General features: G+C 41.6%; 1 protein-coding gene across 2 annotated transcripts in view; it reads right to left on the minus strand.

Annotated features, from left to right (window-relative positions):
* The window catches only part of SLIT3 (slit guidance ligand 3), a 796526-nt gene that overhangs the window by 86979 nt on the left and 695054 nt on the right, over positions 1-14493 (minus strand). For both annotated transcript variants that reach the window (XM_072630930.1, XM_072630932.1), the window contains 3 exons: positions 13810-13953; positions 4270-4433; positions 778-910 (listed from right to left, as the gene is read on the minus strand). In XM_072630930.1, coding sequence (XP_072487031.1) covers positions 778-910; positions 4270-4433; positions 13810-13953 — 441 coding nt within the window. The remainder of the gene's footprint in view (positions 1-777; positions 911-4269; positions 4434-13809; positions 13954-14493) is intronic.

Genomic DNA, 14493 nt, shown 5'->3' on the forward strand with positions numbered 1-14493 from the left:
TAGCTAAGTGAGCCTAGGCAAATCATTTAACTTCTCATAGCCTCAGTTTTCTCATCTGTAAAATAGGAATAATAATAGCAGCACCTACCTTACTGGGCTGTTATGGGAATTAAATAATATACTTGAAATGCTTTGCAAATCTTCAAATGCTATATATATATGTATGTATGTATGTTAGCTTTTTCTTATCATTCCTCTTATGTCTTTCCCCATTAGATAGGCACCCCAAAGAGTAGTGATCAGGAATCCCCAGGACTGAGAGCTCACCAAGGGCACAGAAAATATCTCCTTTGCTCAGAATTTTTGAGGAGGGGGCTGTGTTTCCCTACTAGACTGAAGGCACATGACATATCGATCCACTTGACTGGAAGTGCTTTGGATAGCATAACGTACAATGCCTTGCACAGAGTAGGCATGGATTTCATGCTTTTTGAATTGAATTGGACTGAAGCACTGTCCTCAAAGATGCAGACTTTTGGGCAAACTATTATCAGAAGGGACAGTAAATGAGTTTTTTGGTGGATGAGAAAGAATAGATACACACCAGAGTCCTCATCCTCATCTTCATCCACCCCCGGTGTTTCTAGGTTCCAGCAGTGGAAAGAGCGGCCTCTCCTAATTGGGAGGGTACATGCTATGTCCCTGGGTGAAGTCCATAGCACTGAATCCTCCTCAGCTAGATATCTGCTTCCACAGCACAGAATGTTTCGAAGAAAGCAAGCAAGGAAGGTAATAGCATTGCTAGACATGGGAGGAAAGGTCTGAGGAATCACTCACAGCTCGGTCACATCCTTGGGGATGCCTTTGGGCAGGACCCGGAGTCCTTTGTTACTGCAACGCACCACAGTCTCCACACAGGTACACTGCTCAGGACAGCGAGGGGCCAGCTGGCAGCTGCTCTCATCATTACCTAGATTGAAGGCCAAGAGAAGAGAGTGTGAGGAGAACTGACAATTGGGGGGAAACAGAGGGAGGCTTGAAATGATCAAATTCCAGAAATGAGAGACCCGAGGCCAATATCTCTTCAGTAAAGGAAAATGTGCCAAGATGTGCTAAATCTGAACATGGCGAGTCCTATCCCCAGGAATCAGTAAATATAATACACACTCAGTGAAGGGTACAAAACGACCCCATCTCATCCTAGCCTTCCACTTCTCTCTCCTCCCTCACCTTTCAAAGTAAAAGCGAAAACAAACCAAAAAGTGCTGTAGGCCCAGATTTCTCCAAATGGACATTTCCCTAGACTTGGAGAAGCCTAACCTGTAAAGACCCTGTTTCTATCAGCTGTCTATACTCTTGGGACATTGACAGCCAGAACTTGTCAGATCACTGATATCTCACTAGGGATTAAAAAAATTTTCAACATCTCAGAGCAATCCATTACAAATGAGCAGTGAGAGGAATTTTTTTTTTTTAAAGATAAATGCGGATTTCAGTTTTTATTTGAAACAGATAAACTGCTGCCCAGAATTCAATGGAAAAAATCATGGGACCCCAGTCATAGTGGTCAAAGGAAGACTCCTCTGGCATCAGAGTTCTCTAGATGAAGTTGGGTCCTTTATGAGCCCAGAGTCCTTTGGATACATGTTATAATAAGATCCCAGATTTAGAGGTAGAAGGGACCTTTCTCCAGCCTCCTCACTTTCCAGTGAGTAAACCGAAGCTCAGAAAGGGTAAGTGCTTTGTACAAGGTCAACCAGATAATACATAGAAGAGATGGAACCCAAACTCAGGCCCCCTGATTTCAAGATCCAATACTCTTTCCAGTACAGTGCCACACTGTCTTCTGTGTCAGTGAATGGCAGCCTCTTTCCTGCTTAGAAGTAAATAATAGCCTCTCCCTGAACTTTCCAATCCCTGGAGACTCTATCCAACCACTAGGAGTAGATGAGATCCATGCCAAGAAACCTAATGGTTGAAGCTGAAAACTTGGGGACCTGATTCCTCCTGGTCAGCCTATACCAAGGGTGGGGAACCTGTAGCCTCAAGGCCACCTGTGGCCCTGTAGGTCCTCAAGTGTGACCCTTTGACTAAATCTAAACTTCACAGGATTTGTTCTGTGAAGTGTGGATTCAGTCTCTGAAGTTTGGATTTACTCAAAGGGCTGCACTTGAGGACCTAAAGGGCCACAGGTAGCCTCGAGGCTGCACATTCCCCACTTCTGGCCTCCACTAAGCCTGCTCACTGAGACTAATATAATTTTATACTATATTGATAGAGCTCAGAATAAGCAAATCAATAAATAGCCCATAGCAGGTTACATCTTAAATTACTGCATTCAATTCTGGGCATGACATTTGAAGATGAACTTTTATAAGCTGGGTCATAAAGAATGAGACTAGAATGTTGATGGGTCATATGAGGAACAGCTGAAGGAGTATTTAGCCTGAAAAAGAAAGACTTACGAGGAACATGACAGTATTCGAAGTACTGTCATTTGAAATATTTGAAGGGCTGTCATTAGGAGGAGTGATTAGATTTTAGCTCTAGGGGGCAGACTTGAGTTCCATATGAGGAAAAAAAATAAAAACTCTTATCAGGGGAATTCAAATATGATACAGCATACCTCATGAAGTAGTGAGTTCTCCGTTATGTAAAAATATTCAAATAGCAACTGGATGACCATCTGTCAGGTCTGTTAGAGAGCAGGCTCTGGTGTTAGCTGATCTATTAAAATCATTTCCAGTTCTGAGATTTGATGAATCTAGAACCTGGGCTTCGTGATTTTCTATCTATTGTTATTTCAGTTAGACAACCATTTCTTAAGGTCCTAATATGTGCAAGGTACTGTGCTGAGTGTTGAGTATTCAAAGGCAAAAATGAAACCCAGTTCAAAGACATTCCTTTGTACTTGGTTGGGACTGGTGGTTCATTTGAGGAGAGAAGGTACATTAACTCTTGGGGGATTCAGAAGGGATTTTCAAAGGAGACATGTCTCCTGAGCCAAACTTGAAGTCAGATGGTTCTGAAAGGCAGAGGAGAGGAGGGAGTGCATTCCGGGCCCAGGGCAGGTTGTGCTAATGCAAAGAGGTGGGAGACTGAATCTCCAGATCCAGGAATGGCTAATTCTTCCAGTTTGTCTGGAACACAGAGTAAAAGGAGGAGAGAAATATGAACTAAAGCTGAAAGACAGGCTGGAGTCAGATTATAGAAGGTGCTAAGTTCCAGACAGCCAACAGGGAGACAATGAGATTTTTGAGAAGGGGATTGACATGGTCTGACCTGTGCCTTAGAAAAATTATTTTAGCAGCTGTGTAGAGAATGGTTTGGAGAAGGGAGAAGCTGGAATAGTGGTGACCAATTAGGGGACTATTAAAATAGTTCAAGTGAGAGGGGATGAAAGCCTAAACTGGAATTGGTGGCTTTGCGAGTGAGGAGAAGGGGATGAAGATGAACTATATAATATTCCACCTTAATATTATTAATATTATATTATATATTCCACTATATTATTATTATATTATAATATATATATTATTATATTATATTATATATTCCACTATAATATTATACTGTGGAACACAGTATGTGAAAGCGAACAATGAGAAATGAGACTGAAAAGGGAGGCTGGAGAAGCCCTCATTCTACAGCATCCAAGTATTATCCCACCTCCTACCTTCACAACAGGACTTGCCAACTGATTGGCTGTAGGGGACAAAGAATTAAGGAGGCCTTAGAGCTTGTGAACCTGGCTGAACAGGAGTAGAGAGGGACCCTCAGTGGAAATAGTATAAAGTACAGCCTGGGTGAAAGTGGAGGCCTAAAGAAGAAGGCTTGGTACCAACAAAGGAATACAAATTATCTTCTAGGAAGGAAGAAGAGTTCCTGACCAACAATTTGGTTAGTTATTCTTGTGAGACACTGAAACAAGAGCTTAGGTCTAAGGGTTTTAAAGCACCTTAAGGTTTCCTCCCCTGCCCACTTCTTCTCCCCAAAATAGTAACAGTGCAGGCATTCCTTTTTTCAAAAAAGTTCCTTTTTCAAGGGTCTGTTCAATCACATGTATTAAGATGAACTATGTAGATAAAGGCTTATTTGCCATTTGCAGAGAGCAAAACAGAGACTGGGAGTTAATTTTTCCATTAATAGTGGAGAAACTCAGACTTGAGGCAGATATTTCCAATTTCTAGATTGCAATGACCTTGAGTACACTGCAGGGGCCCCAACTACCCCCTGTGTGCTTCTCTTGGGGAAGACTCTGGACCCCTGGGATCTACCTCTCCATCTCCCTCATCTTCCCTTCCCTCCCAGGTCTCTTTGTTTTCTCACCATCGCAGGTGAAGTCTTGGATGGCAACATCCTGGATGGGGATCTCCTTGAGGAAGGATGGCTTCTGGCACCGAGGATTCCCGCTGACAATTCTCCTCTTCCTCAGCCACTTCCCTAGCCATGCTAGATGGCAGTTGCAGTTGAAAGGGTTGGAAAGAAGGTTTCTGGAAAGGAAAACAGAGGAGAGGTCCTCACCATATGCTTTACTCTCCCATAGGGGAAACAAGTGTAGCTGAACTTCAAACCCACAGGCCCAAATAACAACCCCCGAAGCAGTGTTGGGGACAAGGAAGGAAAGTGAGGGAAAGGAGTAAATACCATTCATTTCCTGATATCTAAAAACAGTTTTCCCAAATGTCACATGCTAATCACTCAGTCCTCCTATGACAAGAAAAGAGAAAGTATTTCTGGTCTTCTAGATTGGCTAAGTCATAGATTCCTTCCAGGTGCATGATCAGAGGAAAGGCTGAAATGGATAGGTCCCTCTCCTGGTCCATAGGTTCCCAACGTGAGTGATACCACCTGGGAGGCTACTGGAAAGATGGGGGGCAGTAGTAGCCTCAGGTGCAATTGGGGGGCATTGAATAAAAATAAGGTGGTGGTGGAAGCATAAGGAAAGAAGAGAAAAAAATTTTGAAGAACTGTTTGTACATGTTTCATCTGTTGTGTAACAGAGTTAAAGTCATAGTGATTAAATTATTTTCCATATAAACACACAAAATGCAAGTTATAATCAAGCAATGGTCAACGCCACTGGCAGGCAAGTGTGTGGCACATTGCTGGGAAGTCCAGTATGCATAAACAGAAATATGTGCATATGATGACTTGTTTACAATATGTGTTATGGTTACAAGATGCAATATTGAGCCATTAAAATTTCAGTGCAGGAAAAATCCATATATTTAAGATGCTTCATTTAAAAAATATATTTTGTATCTTTTGAAATGATGCAAATTTTAAAAAACCATTAAAAGGTTAAAGAAAGTAAATTTCCAGGGGAGTGCCGAGTAATTTTTTTTCAAAAAGGGGGCAGTTGGCCAAATAAGTTTGGGAACCTCTGCTTTAGTCCATGCAATTCAATTCAATTAGTATTTATGAAGGGCCTACTCAGGGCCAGACTCTTCTGGAAATAGAAAGGGGGACAAAATCCTTGCCCTCAAGGAGTTGCTAGTCACTCATGATTGAAAACTTTCTTATCCAAACATGCTGGTCCTTGAATTTGCCAACCCCTCTCCCTCCTGGAAATGGTGAGCAACAAAGGAATGACAAGAGATTTCCCTTCCTTTAGCCAATGAAAGGGAGTGAGGGGACTGGAGGGTAGGAGGGACAAGGAAAGAATCAATGAGGACCTTCTTCAATGAGCCTCACCCGCCCTCCCGTAGGACATGGGCAGTGGCAGCTTCTTTGCTGAAAGCAACTGGATTTGACATCCAAAGGCCTAGATTTAAACTCTGACAGCTGCTACTTAAGTAGCCATGTGCTCCTGGGTAAACTGTTTAATCTGACTGGATTTCATTTATCTTTTCTATAAAACGGGAATATTAATACACCTGGTAATCTACCTATATGGGTACCTACCCTACCTTAAAATGCTATAGAAGTGAGAGCTGTTATGAATAAGTGACATGGAGGGAAGAGTTAACTCTGAAATTAGAAGCCCTTGGGTTCAAATCTTGCCTCTGGCATAACCTGTGTGACCTTTGGCAACTAGGTGTCACAGTGGCTAGAGTGCTGGACCCGGAGTCAAGACCCAAGCTCAAACCCCACCTCAGACACTTACTAGCTGTGTAACTCTTGGCAAGTCATCTCACTATTGTATGCCTCAGTTTTCCCACTGGTAAAATTGAGATAATAGTACCTGCCTCCCAGGGCTGTCGTTGAGGATAAAATGAGATAGTTATAAAGCTCTTTGAAAACTTTAAAATGATATATAAATGGACCTTTATTGGGCAACTGGGACTTAAGTCTCTTCATCTATAAAATGAGGTAGGGTAAAGAGGGGGAGGTAGTCTAGGTGGTCTCTGAGGTCCCTTCCAGTCCTTGATCTGTGATCCTATGATGCTATACTATGTAGTACAGCAGAAAGCCTCTGCACCACCTATCTGCCCAGGTATATGAGAAGAAAAGACAATTCCGTACCTTGTACACAGTATATTCTTAATAAAAAATAGTGAGATTGATGCCTCATATGATTCCCATTGTGGTGTCAGTTAATTTGCTCTCTCCATTCACTTGAATTTTATTCAAGTCAACATACAATTGTTCAGCTTCAGGAATGCCTCCCTGAATATCTCCTTGCTTATATCAGGTAGACTCCCCTTCTTTCTGCAGTTCAGGAACACTATCAGCTCTCATTGCCATAGAAACACCTAAGCATGTGCTAGAGAGACTGGCTGTCACCTAGGCTCAGTAGAGACTGCAGAAGAGGTAACCTGTCCAACACTTCCTCCCTAGTTCCCTCCCCGTCCCCATTATCCCAGCTCTAGGGGAGTCTTGGGGCCTTACCTCAAGAGTCTGCTACAGGACCACCGGTTCTTTTCTCAAGCATCTGCGCAGGGCCCTTAACTCTCACTCAGAATCTTATCATTTTAGCCTTAACTTCTTTCTTTCTGATATATGGTGATCCAACGTATTGGGAAGGGGCCCTGACTGGGAGTTAGGAAGCCTATTCCCAGTTCTATTACTAATCAGCTGTGTGATTTCAACACAACCACTTCTCCTCTCTAGGGTTTGGTTTCCTCATTTGTAAAATGAGGGTATAGGCCTAGATAATCTCCCAGCTTTAATAATATTTGGTCCAATTCAGCAGTCCCCATCAGGGTGGGCCTCTCTGTGACATTATTCCTGTTTCCCTCAGGCTCTAATAACGTTATCAAGCGTCTTGTTGAGAACTCACTAACCCCAGGCCCATAATGATGGTGATGGGAAAATGAGAGAAGAATGCTAAGTTCACTCACGGTATTATCTCTGTGCCTCCTGAGGTGTGGGATTGATTGGAAAGAGGAAAAAAAATAGCTGTGGGATGGTTCATTTGGGGGAGACTTTGATAAAAGGTGTTGAATCGAAAATGAATACCACACAGAGGTAAATGGAGCTCTTAGGTGATATGAACAAACTGTAACACATGACCAAAGACTGGAAGAACAGGATTAAAAAGTATCATCAGGGAAATGTATGATGAGAGAGAAGATGGGGGTGGGGGGAGAAGGTAGGTGGTGCAGTGGATAGAGCACTCACCCTGAACTCAGGAGGACCTGAGTCCAAATGTGGCCTCTGACACATGACAGTTACTAGCTATGTGACCCTGGGCAGTCACTTAAGCCTGACTGCCTTCCAGAAGAAGAGGAGGAAGGAGAAGGAAAGGAAGGAGAAAAAGGAGAAGAAGAGTAAGGAGAAGAAGAGGGAAAAAAAGGAAGAAGGAGAGGAAGAAGGAGAAAAAGAAGAGGAAGGAGAAGGAGAAGAAGAGGGAGAAGGAGAAAAAGGAGGAGAAGAAGGAGAAGGAAAAGAAGGAGAAGAAGGAGGAGAAGAAGAGGAAAGAGAAGAAGAGGGAGAGGAAGGAGAAGGAGAAGAAGAAAAAAAGATAGACTGGTCATATAGTGAGGATGAAGGCTGACAAGTGGGCCAGTCCATGTGCTCTCCTGGCATCCCAGTGAAGTAAGGAAAAGGAAAAGAAACCAGCCACACATCGAGTAGATACCTTGTGGCAAACTTCTGGAAGACATGAGTAACAGTAACCCAAGATGGCCTGAGATCTGAACCATGGGAGAGAACATCCAAACTAAAGGCAATTTTGATTTATTTGAGTTTATCTGAAAAGTTGTGGAAGCCATCTTTATATAACAGATGGAGAAACTGAGGCACAGAAAGTCTAAGTAACTTGTACTTAGTAACCAGGTCACATTGAAGGTGTGAGATCTTTCCCAGGAGAGTTTCTAGACTGTATAGTACAGGCTATCTGATGTTTAAGTAATTTAACAAAGGCTGTTGCATTTATTTATTCATGTCTTTGCAATTTGTTTCCATAAGTGGGGAAGTGTGATGTAAAAATCTTACCCTGGAATGTAGCCAAGCCTACCAACCAGGTTAAAGAAAAAGGGGGCAAAAAAACCTTACAAAGAGTTAAATGTTTGTTTCTTCATTATGAGAAGAGGGAAGAAAGAAATTTGGCCAAAATACTCCTTCATGGAAAAAAGACATGTTTTTGCCTGCTGGCACAATCACATAGAAAACCCCCATCAGAATCACTGATGAGCTTTCTGAGCAGCTTTGGGGGTATGGTTTAAATGTAGGATGTTAGAGCTGAAAGGTAGTTTAAAAATCTGAATTTTGTCACCCATTTTAAAAATAAAGACAGTGAAATTCAGAGAGAAGTGACTTGTTTAAACTCATGAGGCATGTTAGATGGAAGAGACAGGATTTCTGGTGTCCCAAGCTGGGGCTATTTCCCCTATCATCTGTAGGTTTTAGTAATGATTCAATACTAGATAATTCAGTAATAGATTTAGCCACTTGAAATCTGGGGAGGGGGGTTTGGGAGGGGGAGGTGTGTAAGATGGAACCTAATCAAATTTGGTAAACTTATACAACTTTCCCAGCAAGCTGGACTCTTTCCCAGTGGCAACAGATGACAATGTGATGTTGCCTGAATGATAACGTTAGCAGTATCTTTAGCTTCAAATCCAGCCTCAGTCACTTATTAGCTGTCACTAATCCCTGTTTGCCTCAGTTTCCTTATCTGTAATATGAGCTGGAAAAGGAAATGGCAAACTATTCTAGTATCTTTGCCACGAAAACCCAAATGGAATCATGAAGAGTTAGATGTGACTGAAAATGACTGAACATCAATAGCTTCAATTGGAACTTCAGGAGAAGTTGATGAGGAATTTACTTGATTACTCGAAGATGGACATGGTGTGGGGCCAGAGGACAAGGCAGGAGAGAGATCTAGAGTTTGGGAGCCTGAGGGCAGGGTAGGAAGAGTGGAAAGGTTGCGAAGAAGACATTTTTATATATACAGTATTTTATTTTTCTACACTTACACATTAAAACAATTTCTTTTAACATTTGAGTTTTTTTTAAGTTTTAAGTTCTAAATTCCATCCCTCCTTTCCCTCTGTGCTTCCTGAGACAGTAAGCAATCAGATACAGGTTATGCATGTACAGTCATATAAAACATTTCCTTATAAGTCATTTTGTACAAGAAGAGTTGAATAAAAAAAGAAAGAAAGAAAGAAAGTGAAAAATATCATGCTTTAGACAATTTCTTCCCTGGAGGCGGATAGTATGCTTCATCATTAGTCCTTTGGAATTGTCTTGGAACATTGTATGGCTGAGAATAGCTAATTCATTCACAGTTCTTCATCATACAATATTGCTATTACTGTGTATAACATTCTCCTGGTTCTGCTTACTTCACTTCATATCAGTGTATATTCTGAAGACTTTATTAATGGAACTTTTGTCCTCTAGACTGACAGCTGAATATTCACCACTTAATTGTTACAAAATATTGTGAATGACTTGAATGAGTAGAAGAAAGAATGAATGCAAAAAAGCATTTATTAAAGCCCTACTGTATAGCAGGCACTATTCTAAATATGTGGATAAAATAGAAAGTGAGATAATATCCTCAAGGAATTTACATTCTAATAGGGTGAGAAAGTCAAGGGAAGAGAGTTTTCATCTAGGGCGGAGAATCTTAACCTGAGGTCCATGAACTTGAAAAAAAATTATAATTGTATTTCATCATAATTGGTTTCCTATTTAATTATTTGATGCTTTTAAAACATTTTTCTGAATTCAAGGATGCCTCCATTGTCCATCTCTATAAAAGTAAAGGGAATAGACTGTCCTGTGACAATCACAGTACGGCCTCTCTCTTAGTCATTGCTGGCAAGATTCTTGCTAGAGTCCTCTTTAATAGACTGATCCTTCACCTGGAAGATGGTCATATACCTGAGAGCCAGTGTAGTTTCAGAAAGGGCCAAAGAACAGTTGATGTGGTGTTTGCTGCCCGACAACTCCAGGAGAAATGCCAGGAACAGAACAGATCCGTGCACAAAGTTTGTAGATATGACCAAGGCCTTTGATACTGTTAGTTGTGAGGGCTTATGGAAACATGTCAAAATGTGGTTGCCCAGAGAAGTTCATCAGTATTGTACGTCAATTTCATGATGGCATGTTTGCCTGGGTTCTGGATAGTGGACAATGCTCTTGTGCCTTCACAGTCACCAGTGGAGTGAAACAGGGCTGTGTGCTTGCTCCCATGCTTTTTAGCATGATGCTTTCAGCGATGTTGTCAAATGCTTTCAATGAGGATGAACACGGCATCAAGGTCAACTAGTGTACTGATGGTAAGTTCTTCAGTTTGAAAAAGCTACAAGCCAAGACCAAAGTGAAGGGAGTGTTGGTATATGACTTTCTGTTTGCAGATGATTGTGCACTCAATGCAGCCTCTGAAGCTGAGATGCAACAAAATATGGATCAATTCTCTGTTGCCTGTGCTAAGTTTGGCCTATTAATTAATACCAAGAAAACACAGGTGCTCCATCAGCCACCACCACACCATCCATATGTGAAACCATTGATTACAAAAAATTGAGAAGTTCTGAATGCTGTGGATAAGTTCACTTACCTTGTTAGTGTACAGGGATGTGCACATTGACAATGAGGTTGATGCACGCATTACCAGAGCTAGTTCAGTGTTTGGGAGGCTCCAAAGAAAAGTTTGGGAGAGAAGAGCTATTGGACTGACTACCAAATTGAAGGTCTATAGAGCCATTGTGCTGACTTCACTGTTGTATGCCTGTGAAACATGGACAGTCTACCAGCACCATGCCTGGAAACTGAATTGCTTTCATCTGAACTAATTGTCTTAGGAAGATTCTGAAGATTACCCTAGCAAGATAAGGTACCAGACATTGAGATCCTTGCTCGAACTAAACTGCCAAGTGTTCAAACTATGCTTCTGAGAGCCCAATTCTGATGTGCTAGCCATGGCGTTTGAATGCAAAATATACCCTTGCCAAAAAGACTATTTTATGGAGAACTTGCATGAGGCAGATGATCACATGGTGGTCAGAAGAAGCGATATAAGGACACTCTCAATGTCTCTCTCAAGAACTTTGGATTTGATTGGGTGACATGGGAGACACCAGCACAGGACCACTCAGCATGGCATGCCCACAGCGGAAAAGGTGCTCTGCTCTATGATCAAAGCAGAATTGAAACAGCACAAAGGAAACATAGGATGCGCAAATTTGGAGTAACCGCCCCAAATGTTCACATGGACTACCTGTGCCCAATCTGTGGTAGAGCAATCTGAGCTCGTATTGGTCTGATCAGCCACAGTTCTATACAATGAAACTTCACTTTATCATGGTGGTGTCATTTTGGTCCTTTTTGAGAATGAAGGACAACAACCAACCATAAAACTTTACAATGTTTATGCACATCTATAATCACAACACATGTATACAAACATGCACATGTATGTATATATGTATACACATATGTGTATATGTACATGTGTGCATGCACACACACATATATCACAGTGTAAACATAATTACTAAATGGTAATTGTTTCTCTTTTACCCAGAAACACTAAGGGTCTTCCCCCTCCCAGTTTGATTTTTTATTTTGATTAAAGGGGTCATCCCCTGAGTAACTATTTAAAGAAGACTATTCATTGAATGGGTGTATCTCACTCAAAGTGAGAATATGGTAAGACCTTAGTCTGAAAGGGCCAGGGTCTCTCACTGCATCCTGGGCCAGGAGCCACCCTGATGAATATCAGGTCACTGGACCCAGATGGTTCAGGAGAAGAAAGTGAGGTTGGTGACCTCCCTCACTCAAATCAAAGTCAACTGCTAGTCATGTTATCATCTTGATGTCATGGTCCTCTTCGAGAATGAAGGACAAATACAACAACAATATAGTTTCTCATATAGGTCTACGTACTGTCCAGTTAGACTACAGATTCATACAAAATCACAGCATCTCACAGACTTCAGGGGCTATAAATCCCTCAACCCATACAATCAATCAACAAACACTTATGTAGCAACTGCTATGTACCATGTACTGCGCCAGTGCAGGAATCTACTCTAAAACACTCCTGACACATAATCATTTAGGCTCCATTTGAAAACCTTTAGTGAAGAGAAACCTCTTACCCCTACCTAATGCAGCCCTTTCCAATTCTGAGCATCTCTGGTTACTGTCAGGAATTTCCCCCACAAATTCTCTCTCTCCCAGTGTTCTTCTACCTGCTCCCAGTTCTGCTCTCTGGGATTCCAAAGAACAATCCACAGCCTCTTTCATACTGATAGCCCTTCCTTAAGGATGGAGCCCTGCCTTTACCATCACACTGAAAGTTTCCCAAGGGCGGGGATTATTTTCTTTATTAGACCATCATCCCTTGACTTTAGGACATTCCTTAGAATGTGAGCTCCTGAGAATTGGAAATTGAGGAAGTGCCCATGAATAGGGTAAGGTCTAAGTGTGATAGGATGCTATTGTGCTGCAGAAATGATGAAGGGGACAGTTTCAGAGGAACCTGGGAAGACTTGTATGGACTGAGGTAAAGTGAAATAAGCAGAACCAGGAGAAAGATTTCTATAATAACAGCAATATTGTAAAGAAGCCACTAGGTAGCTAAGTGGTTAAGGATGCTGGACTGGGAGTCAGGAAGACCTGAGTTCCAAATGTGTCTCAAACACGTACTGGCTGTGTCACTCTGCACAAATCATTTAACCACTCTTAGCCTCAGTTTCCTCATCTGTAAAATAGGGATAATAATAGCACCTACTTCTCAGAGTTGTTATGAAGATCAAATCACATAATAGATGTGTAATGTTTTGCGAACCCTAGAGCACTTGTATATTAAATACATATAAGTAGTCATTATTATTATTATTATTAAAGATAAACTACTTTGAAAGACTTAAGAATTCTGATTGATCTAATGACTAACTAAGATTTTAGTGAACTTACAATGAAACATGCTAACTTACGTCCTGACAAAGAGGTGGTTATAAACTCACAGACTGAAATAAATTGTTTTTTAAATGGCCAATGACAGAATTTGTTTTGCTTGACTCTACATCTTTGTAACAAGTAGTTTGTTTGGTGGGGGTCTGAGAGAGAAAAGGCAAATTTTCATTGATTGAAAAAATAAATTTTAATGAAAATAAATAAAAATAAAATTTTAATAAGACTGTGAGCTCCCTAAAGATAGGGGCTATAACTTTCCTGTTATCATTGGCATCATCCACAAATATTTATTGAGAACCGGCTATTTGCTCAATTAAAAAAATAAACAATGCAAGATAATAAAAATTAAATTAATTGAATGTAGGACTTTTATCTCGTCATTCAGGCTTTCTCCAACACATCAGGCTGCCAAGGTAACAGGGAGCTCTGAAGAGTGGGAAGTCAAAGAAAGCTTTGATTCAGGTGTGGCCACAGGGAGTTTTCCCTCCCTGTCCAGGGCCGCCTCTACTAAGCAAGGTACACTGTAAGGACATCAGGACTTACATGGTTGACAGGGAGACAAGTGTGGTGAAGGCTCCTGGGGTGATGGTGGTGATCCTGTTGTCATAGAGGGACAATAGCCTCACTGAGCTCAGTCCGGCAAAGGTGTCGTTGTTCACACAGCTGATCAGGTTGCTCCTCAGCATCCTGTAAGAAGAGGCTTTGTGATAAGTAGCACACTGGAGGCTGTTTCCTTCCCCACCACTTTCGAGCTCAAAGTCAGTATTAGTTTCTTAGGTCCTATCTGATATTGTACAGACCTGGCTACCAGAATGGTCTACTCCGAGTGTGCATGCTTCTGTGTGTATGGATGTTTAAAGCGATTGCACAGCGTACACAGGACTGTTTTAGGAAAGGCATACAGAACACCCCTGTCCTCAAGCTACTGTAATGGAGGCCTGACTTATGTGCAGCCACCATCAACTCTCTCGACTGATGTAACCTCTTCACATGGAAGGCGCCAGTAGATTATTTCTAGAGGAATCAGGATTAGGGTCCTTGCAGAGACTCAGAAGCATGTGTAGACATTTTAGAACTGGTCTTGACTGGCTAACCATGTTAACCACTTGGTGAGGGGGAGGTTTTGGGTGGGCTCTGGAAGCTTGTTAACATTAGCCACTTTCTCTTTGTTTCATTTGGTGAGACTCCTTAGCTCACAGAGGATAAAACTGAAAGTTTCAAAAGGTT

Source organism: Notamacropus eugenii, chromosome 1 (assembly GCF_028372415.1).
Source record: "Notamacropus eugenii isolate mMacEug1 chromosome 1, mMacEug1.pri_v2, whole genome shotgun sequence".
Taxonomy (NCBI): domain Eukaryota; kingdom Metazoa; phylum Chordata; class Mammalia; order Diprotodontia; family Macropodidae; genus Notamacropus; species Notamacropus eugenii.